Source organism: Staurois parvus, unplaced genomic scaffold, assembly GCF_062004578.1.
Source record: "Staurois parvus isolate SC_StPar_1 unplaced genomic scaffold, SC_StPar_1.0 ptg000221l, whole genome shotgun sequence".
In the NCBI taxonomy this organism is placed as follows: Eukaryota; Metazoa; Chordata; class Amphibia; order Anura; family Ranidae; genus Staurois; species Staurois parvus.
In genome coordinates this window covers 360,584-369,150 of record NW_028318017.1, presented here as the reverse complement: position 1 = coordinate 369,150, position 8,567 = coordinate 360,584, and the positions used below count along the sequence as shown (strand labels likewise).

Below are 8,567 nucleotides of genomic sequence, written 5' to 3'. Positions count from 1 at the left end.
TGACCGGAGAGGTGAGGAGGATTCTGGGAGGTCACATGACATCGCTCTCATCTCTGATAATAAAACACAGACCTGACCGGAGAGGTGAGGAGGATTCTGGGAGGTCACATGACATCTCTCTCATCTCTATTAATAACACACAGACCTGACCGGAGAGGTGAGGAGGATTCTGGGAGGTCACATGACATCACTCTGATCTCTATTAATAAAACACAGATCTGACCGGAGAGGTGAGGAGGATTCTGGGAGTCTAACATGATATTCCTATTGGTTCCTCAATACAGAGATTTCCTCTTCTGAAGTCAGGTGATCATATGACCATCACGGTGCCTCCATGTGACTCCCTAAACCCTGAGAGACAAAACATGCAGAAGATTCTAGAAGTTACCAGAGAGATCACTGAGCTGCTGACAGGAGAGGTGAGCGGTGCCGGGAATTCTGGGACATTCTCCAGTAACAGACAAGGGATGTGTCTGGATGGTGACTGTATCATTGTGTGTGTCAGGTTCCTATAAGGTGTCAGGGTGTCACTGTCTATTTCTCCATGGAGGAGTGGGAGTATTTAGAAGGACACAAGGATCTCTACAAGGACGTCATGATGGACAATCAGCCGCCCCTCACATCACCGGGTAAGAGGAGACTTTATTGTAAAGGAGAGAGCAGTACGGAGGATCCACCTAGATCCCCCATCATCTGATAAACACATAGAAACAATGGATTCAGTCAGTGTGTGTGTTTCCTACAGATGGATCCAGTCATGGGAACCCACCAGAGAGATGTCCCCGTCCTCTGTATTCCCGGGATTCCACACAGGAAGGTCACACCATCCCTCACCATCATCAGGTAGATGAGGAACAATCACTGATAGTATCATTAGGATCTGTACATTATCTGCATTGTTACCATTGATGGCATTTTTATTATATATTCAGAGTGGAAACCTGAGAGATCCTAAAGTTGAGGTTAAAGAAGAGATAAAAGAGGAGGAGGATGAGGATGGGGGGATGGAGGAGTCAGAGCTTCTAAAAGAACACAAATATCTGTACCAGGACACCATGGTGGAGTCATCCAGCTACAGGAACCCACCAGAGAGTTGTCCCCATCCTCTGTATTCCCGGGATTCCACACAGGAAGGTCACACCATCCCTCACCATCATCAGGTAGATGATGACAATTATTGGTAGTTGTGATTTATACACAGCATGTTTGTTACAATGAATGTTTTATTATATCTTTCAGAGTGGAATCCTCGGGGATGATAATATTGATGTTAAAGAAGAGTATAAAGAGGAGGATGAGGAGTATGGAGTGATGGAGGAGTTTTCAGAAGGACACAAGGATATGATGGAGCCACCTAATACCAGGAACCCACCAGAGAGATGTCCCAGTCCTCTGTATTCCCGGGATTCCACACAGGGAGGTCACACCATCCCTCACTATTACAAGGTTGGTGGGATGGGGAATCTAGAACATGGACTTGAGGAGAAAATATGTGGATTTTTCATGTAAGCTTATATATTTTTTGTAAAATTTCTCATTTCCTTGATTTAGAGTGGAGATCCAATCGATATAGAATTTGAGGTGAAAGCAGAAGAAGAAGAGGCGTATGTGAGGGATGATCAGCAGTCTATGGAGGAGGATGGAATAACGGGGACATTTATAGAGGAGGACACTCCTACAGAGATCAGCACAGGTGGGTCATGAACACTAAATCCATTCCTCCACCCATACTGCTCACTGATTGGTCCAGAGTAGGGCGGGGACTGGGTGATATCAGCCTGTAATCCCCTGGTCACTTTCCGGAGCTGTGTTCCCCGTCCTGTATTCCTGGATTTCTCTCGGATAATCTTCCTTCTCTGTGCTGCAGACACAATTTATGTATCTAGACTGGATTTATGGAGGTTCTGGGGTTCAGCGGCAGGAAAATGTTCATTTTCACCATAAGTGTTACTAGACTTAGGCCCCTGGGGTGTGTGTCTTGGGTCTTCTGCCCCATCACCGGGTCTAGTAAGATCCGTGACAGAACATTTCTCCCAGGGTTCCTTGCTCTGTGGTCTGCTGGCTGTGCCGGGTGGAGGGATATGTCTGTAGTGTCTCAGACCCAAGTCACTGAGTGCAGTCTCAGGAGATGGGAGGCAGCGGTGTGGGATCTCTGCAACTTGTCTACAGTAAACATTAAAAGCTCTACTGATTGCTGAGTACCAATATTATGAGTCCTGACCCCTGCACTATATACTCTATGTTGCACATTCCATACTCCTGACCCCTGCACTATATACTCTATTGTACATTACATACTCCTGACCCCTGCACTATATACTCTATGTTGTACATTACATACTCCTGACCCCTGCACTATATACTCTATGTTGTACATTACATACTCCTGACCCCTGCACTATATAATTTACAGTTGTGTTCAAAATACTAGCAGTCAGACATCACTAACCGGATCAATCACTGTTTTTGGTGGAAATGATATTTCTACATGGCAAATAATTTCCTAGCAGGTGTAGTGGAGTCATAGAAATCCAACAGACCCGACAGTCATGACATGCATGCTGCTGATTCTGTGTCATTGAATCACTCATTGAAAGGGGCGTGTTCAATATAATAGCCGTGTGGAGTTCTGTTAGTGAGGTCATTCATTCTTTGAAAAACAGGTGGCAATTATTGCCCTTATTTAAGGAAGGAAGGCAGCAACTGTTGTACATGCTGGTTACAGTGCATTTCTCTGTGAAATTCTGAGGAAAATGGGTCGTTCCAGACATTGTTCAGAAGAACAGCGTACCTTGATTAAAAAGTTGATTGGAGAGAGGAAAACATATAAAGAAGTACAGAAAATGATCGGCTGCTCAGCTAAAATGATCGCAAATGCTTTAAAATGGCAACCAAAACCTGAAAGACATGGAAGAAAATGAAAAACTACCATTGGAATGGATAGAAGAATAGCCAAAATGGGGCGGACTCAGCCAATAATCAGCTCCAGGAAGATGAAAGAAGGTGTGACGTTCCCTGTGAGGACTGTTACAATTAGAAGACGCCTATGTGAAGCCAAGCTATCTGCAAGAAGCCCCCGCAAAGTCCCACTGTTGGGAAAAAGACGTGTGCTGAAGAGGTTACAATCTGCCAAAGAGCACATTGACCGGCCTAAAGAGAAATGGCGCAACATTTTGTGGACTGATGAAAGTAAGATTGTTCTTTTTGGGTCTAGTGGGCGGAGACAGTTTGTCAGACGACCCCCAAACACTGAATTCAAGCCACAGTACACTGTGAAGAACGTGAAGCATGGTGGTGCAAGCATCATGATATGGGGATGTTTCTCATACTACGGTGTTGGGCCTATTTATCGCATACCAGGGATCATGGATCAGTTTGAATACATCAGAATACTTGAAGAGGTCATGCTGCCTTATGCTGAAGAGGAAATGCCCTTGAAATGGGTGTTCCAACAAGACAACGACCCCAAACACACCAGTAAACGTGCAACATCTTGGTTCCAGACCAACAAGATGGACGTTATGGAGTGGCCGGCCCAATCCCCGGATCTTCATCCAATAGAAAACTTGTGGGGTGACATCAAAAATGCCGTTTCTGAGGCCAAACCAAGAAATAGAGAAGAACTGTGGAATGTGGTCCAATCATCCTGGGCTGGAATACCTGATCACAGGGGCCAGAAGTTGGGTGACTCCATGCAACACAGATGTACAGCAGTTCTCAGAAACAGTGCGACTACAACCAAATATTCATGAAGTCATTCAAAGGAAAGCAAAATCTTCAAACATTTCTCAGTTTATATAGTGAATGTTTGAGTTTGTAAAGAAGAATACAAACACTGCAATTTTTTTGAACCATCTAATATTCACTTTTCTTCCATTTTTTTAGAGGAACAACACAAATTTGATATATTTTTCTTCATGTTGTGATTTGGAATAGAATGTGTCGTGTTCCCAATGCATTTGTGTGGATGGAAATAAAAGTATTAGAAGGATTTTCAGCTTTAGTCACTTTTTTCAACACACTGATATTATTTTGAACACAACTCTGTTATAAATTGCATACCTCTGCTATATATTCTCTTTTGTTCCCCTCATTTCCTCCCAGCTGGACATTTTATATCGGATGATGTGATTGGAGCACAGACTTTTACATGGTGATAATAATGTGATAACATCCTCCAACTTTGGACCCTTAAACATAAAGTGATAATGAGGGAGGAGTCAATACCCCAATGATGGTGGTCTTCAGGATCAGTCCAGTCTTCATCTTGGTTGTTCTCCCCCCATCCTCACTCTCTGACCTCTGGTGGGGCTCAGCCCCGCTGTTCTTCATGACTAAATCATGGACTAAATAAGGAAGTGCAGTACTTCTTGTGTTGGGAAGATGGTGATGAGTGATAGAGGGGGTGGGGACCCTCGTCCTATAATCCCCTCAGCTGCCTGATGTGGGCGGAGTCCTGGTTTGGGGGAACCAATCAGCTCCTGTGTAGTAATCCTCTTTGTCTTTGTATTTTAGTTCATGGCCGGGAGATGAGGAAAACCTCCGAGGATTGTCTCACTTTGTCTCCAGACTGGAAAGTAGAAGATGAGGACATCACACAGTATAGTCCAGGAGAAAACCCGGCTCCCTCCAATGTCCATCCGGCACCACCCAGTGTACATGGACCATCGGATTCCTCGTATCCTGAGGAACCTCAGACTGTGCGGGACCAGGCCGGCCTTCCAACAGGGAAGAGCTTCTCCTGTACTGAGTGCGGGAAGTGGTTCTATTATAAATCTCATCTTAATTTGCATAGAAGATCTCACACGGGGGAGAAGCCGTATTCCTGTGCTGAGTGCGGAAAATGTTTCCATTATAAATACAATCTTAAAGTTCATAAAAGATGTCACAGGGGGGAGAAGCCATATTGCTGTTCTGAGTGCGGGAAATGCTTTTCACAGAAGTCACATCTTTACACACATCAGAGATCTCACACGGGGGGGAAGCCATATTCCTGTCCTGAGTGTGGGAAATGTTTTGGATTAAAATCACATCTTGTCACACATGAAAGGCTTCACACAGGGGAAATAAGTTATTCCTGTCATGTGTGTGGAAAATGTTTTACACAGAAGTCTAATCTTTACAAACATCAGAGATCTCACACAGGGGAGAAGCCGTATGCCTGTCCTGATTGCGGGAAATGTTTTTCAGTGAAGTCCCATCTTTACAGACATCAGAGATCTCACAAGGGGGAGAAGCCGTATGCCTGTCCTGAGTGCGGGAAATGTTTTTCACATACGTCCATTCTTTCTAAACATCAGAGATTTCACACAGGGGAGAAACCATATTCCTGTCCTGAGTGTGGGAAATTTTTTTCACAGAAGTACCATCTTTCTAGACATCAGAGATCTCACACGGGCGAGAAGCCATATTCCTGTTCTGAGTGTGGGAAATGTTTTTCAAGGAACTTCAATCTTTCCATTCATCAGAGATCTCACATGGGGAAGAAACAACTTTCCTGTCCTAAGTGAGGGAATTGTTTGTCACTGAAGTCCTGTTTTCATGTACATCAGGGGTCCCACACAACCCTGGAGGTATATTAGTGCCTTGAGTGCGGGAAATGTCTTCTATATGTTGCTTGACATCCCAGCTCTCATGTGGGGAAGAAGCACACCCTGATATACACCTCAGATATACTCCATGGATGATCTTCATCATGGAAGAAACAGTTCATAAGGAGATCAGAGGTCACCAAAGACATGGATGAAGTGTGGGACCGGGTTGGCCATTGATATCAGGAGAAGAATATAAATGGAGTGTGAAATGTTCTGTAATGATGGAAAACATTCCCCCGGCTCAGCAAATCTCCTAATGACATTGGTGTTTTAGCCCCATTCACAGAGAAGGAATGGACAGGAGATACAATCTCTCATACAGACAGAATGGTCATGTGACTTTATAAAGAGGAACGCCAGAAAATCACATCAATCAAATCTTCCGATGTGTTCTGTGCAATCTGCGTACACATGGGGGGAGGGGCAGACCCGGGGGCATACAGTGAGAACACAGAGGGGGGCTGGCTTACCATGGTAGGTGGGAAGCGTCATAGACCCGAGCACCAGCATGTCCACCGGCTGCCATAAACAAGGGAGCTGGCCCAGCACAGAACTCCTGGGAAGACTTACCTGATGCCACTTTCCTGCTCCACTTTCCATCCAGCCAGTGATGGTCCTGCCGACATTTGTTTTATTATTGGTGTATACTCTGATCAGCAGGAATCATTTCTCCTGAAGAAGTGAGCGCTGCACCACGAAACGCGTGGAGATGGTTGACGCTGCTGGATCCTCCTCATTGTGCTCAGAATTCTGTCCCACGGTGATTGTTGTCCAGGAATTGTCCATTGATGGACTTTGTGAGAGATTTCATGGCCTTGTACACCTGCTGGGAGGGTTTTATGATTTCTACGCTGATTGGGAAGAAAACATTGGAAGATCTTTATTGATGTTTTTCTGGAGTTCCTCTTTATAAAGTCCCATGAGTCCCATTGTGTCTGTATGAGAGATTTCATCTAGGGTAAGGACTGACCTACACCCCATCCATGCACACTTACCTCTCTGGATCTGCTAAGGAATGGACATGCACTTTCACCAGGTGAATGGTTCTACACATTCTATGAATAGACCCCCAAATGTCAGGAGACGTTTCTATAAAGACGGGAAGTATGGAGCAGAGAAATGAATAGACCTCCCAGCAATGTTATTACCAGGATGCAGCTAGGGGGAGCTCTAATGTCACCCCAGCAGAGTGATCCCATCTAGCCCACATTAACCCTCTCACTGCCAGAGCTGTTTCTGCATGATTTTGCACACATGGGAAAATGCAGATTTTGGTCCTGAAGATGAGATAAACCCCCAAACATCTATTCTGTGACATCAGAGGCCCTGGAGAATAAAATGGTGGTGATTGTTAAGGTGTTCCCCGTACACAGATTCCCCTTCATATCCGCCTTTATTTCCTCCTTTCCCCCATTTTCTATGTTGGGATCTTTTCTACAATACTTTGTTATAATAATGGAACACGTTGTGTATTGTATTGTACACCAATAATAATGACTCCGCCCCCACATTCCAGACAAGGGATCTTCCTGACCAATCGGATTCCTTCCTTTACTATTTCCTGATTTTTATGCTTCAATCTTGTTAAATGTAAAATTATAATAAAACATTTATTGAACAAAAACTATTGTGTGTGTCGGTGCAATGACGGCAAACTTCAATATAGAACATTGCTCCTCGGTGACACCTCACACCCTTCAATAACGGCGCAGAGTGCGGGGGTCAGCAGTATATCATATACAGCCCACCATACAGAGTGCAGAGGGGGGCTGTAGTGTGCCCCCCTCCTGATCCATACCAGGCCACATGTCCACAACATGAGGGTCACCTTACCAGGGGGGTCACCTTACCAGGAGGATTCCCCCAAGCATAGCTCCTTGTCACCTTGGCTGGTGGGTGTGGGGATCTGTGGGTGGGGGTCTTATTGGATTCTGGAAACCCCCTTTAATAACAAGGGGCCCCCATATACCGTCCCCCCATGTGAATGAGTATGGGGTATATAGTACCCGACAATAGCACCAGCCCAATGACAGCTCCCTAAACTGTCATCATCTACATAAGTGAAGGGACAGGGATGGTGGGACCTCATTACCCAAATGTGACCAGTGACCATATTTGGTCAGTGATGTCACTGCTATCCCCGCCCCCCTTCCTTACATGGCAGGGATTCCCAATGACATCACTGATTCCTGGGGGTGTGGCCGCTGTACCCATCCATGTCTTCCTCAGGCACCAGTGAGAGCAGGAAGCTGTTATATATAGAAGTGGTAGAAATGTCTCTTCTACATGTGATGATCGGCTCCTGCAAAACACGGGACCGGAACAGGAAAAGTTTGGTTTGTACTGTCGTCTCATCCCTACTCTCCAACCACTAAACCCAGAGATCATCCCAAGTGGTCATTGTATTTGTCCCTTATATTGGTGACCAATGGGAGAAGGACCCCTTATATCAGTGGTCAGTGTAGTGGTCTCTTACATTGGTGACCAATGGCAGAAGGACCCCTTATATCAGTGGTCAGTGTAGTGGTCCCTTGCATTGGGGACCAATGGGAGAAGGACCCCTTATATCAGTGGTCAGTGTAGTGGTCCCTTACATTGGGGACCAATGGGAGAAGGACCCCTTATATCAGTGGTCATTGTATTTGTCCCTTACATTGGTGACCAATGGGAGAAGAACCCCCTTATATGAGTGGTCAGCAGGGACAGACTGACAACTGATAGGGGATCATGGGGCCCCTGTGTCCTTGCCCAAACTCAAAAAAGCCTATGAAAAAGGTACCAGGGGCATCTTATGGGGCCCCCTACTGACCCCGGGCCCTCGGGCGGTGCCCGAGTTTCCAAATGGTTAATTCACCCCTGGTGGTCAGTGTAGTGATCCTTTACATTGGTGACCAATGGGAGAAGGATCCCTTATATCAGTGGTCAGTGTAGTGATCCCTTACATTGGTGACCAATGGGAGAAGGATCCCTTAT

At 45.5% G+C, this 8,567-nt stretch overlaps 1 protein-coding gene across 1 annotated transcript; it reads left to right on the top strand.

Moving 5' to 3' along the window:
* Nucleotides 1-4,360: 4,360 nt before the first annotated feature.
* On the top strand, nucleotides 4,361-7,212 carry LOC149460709 (uncharacterized). Its single transcript, XM_089679293.1, has one exon. The coding sequence runs from the start codon at nucleotides 4,443-4,445 to the stop codon at nucleotides 5,508-5,510; it is 1,068 nt and encodes a 355-aa protein (XP_089535419.1). The 5' UTR covers nucleotides 4,361-4,442; the 3' UTR covers nucleotides 5,511-7,212.
* The last annotated feature ends 1,355 nt before the right edge of the window (nucleotides 7,213-8,567 follow it).

What these genes read in the sequence shown, in the direction of transcription:
- LOC149460709 (XM_089679293.1), top strand. Translation starts at nt 4,443, where the DNA reads ATGTGGGCGGAGTCCTGGTTTGGGGGAACCAATCAGCTCCTGTGTAGT.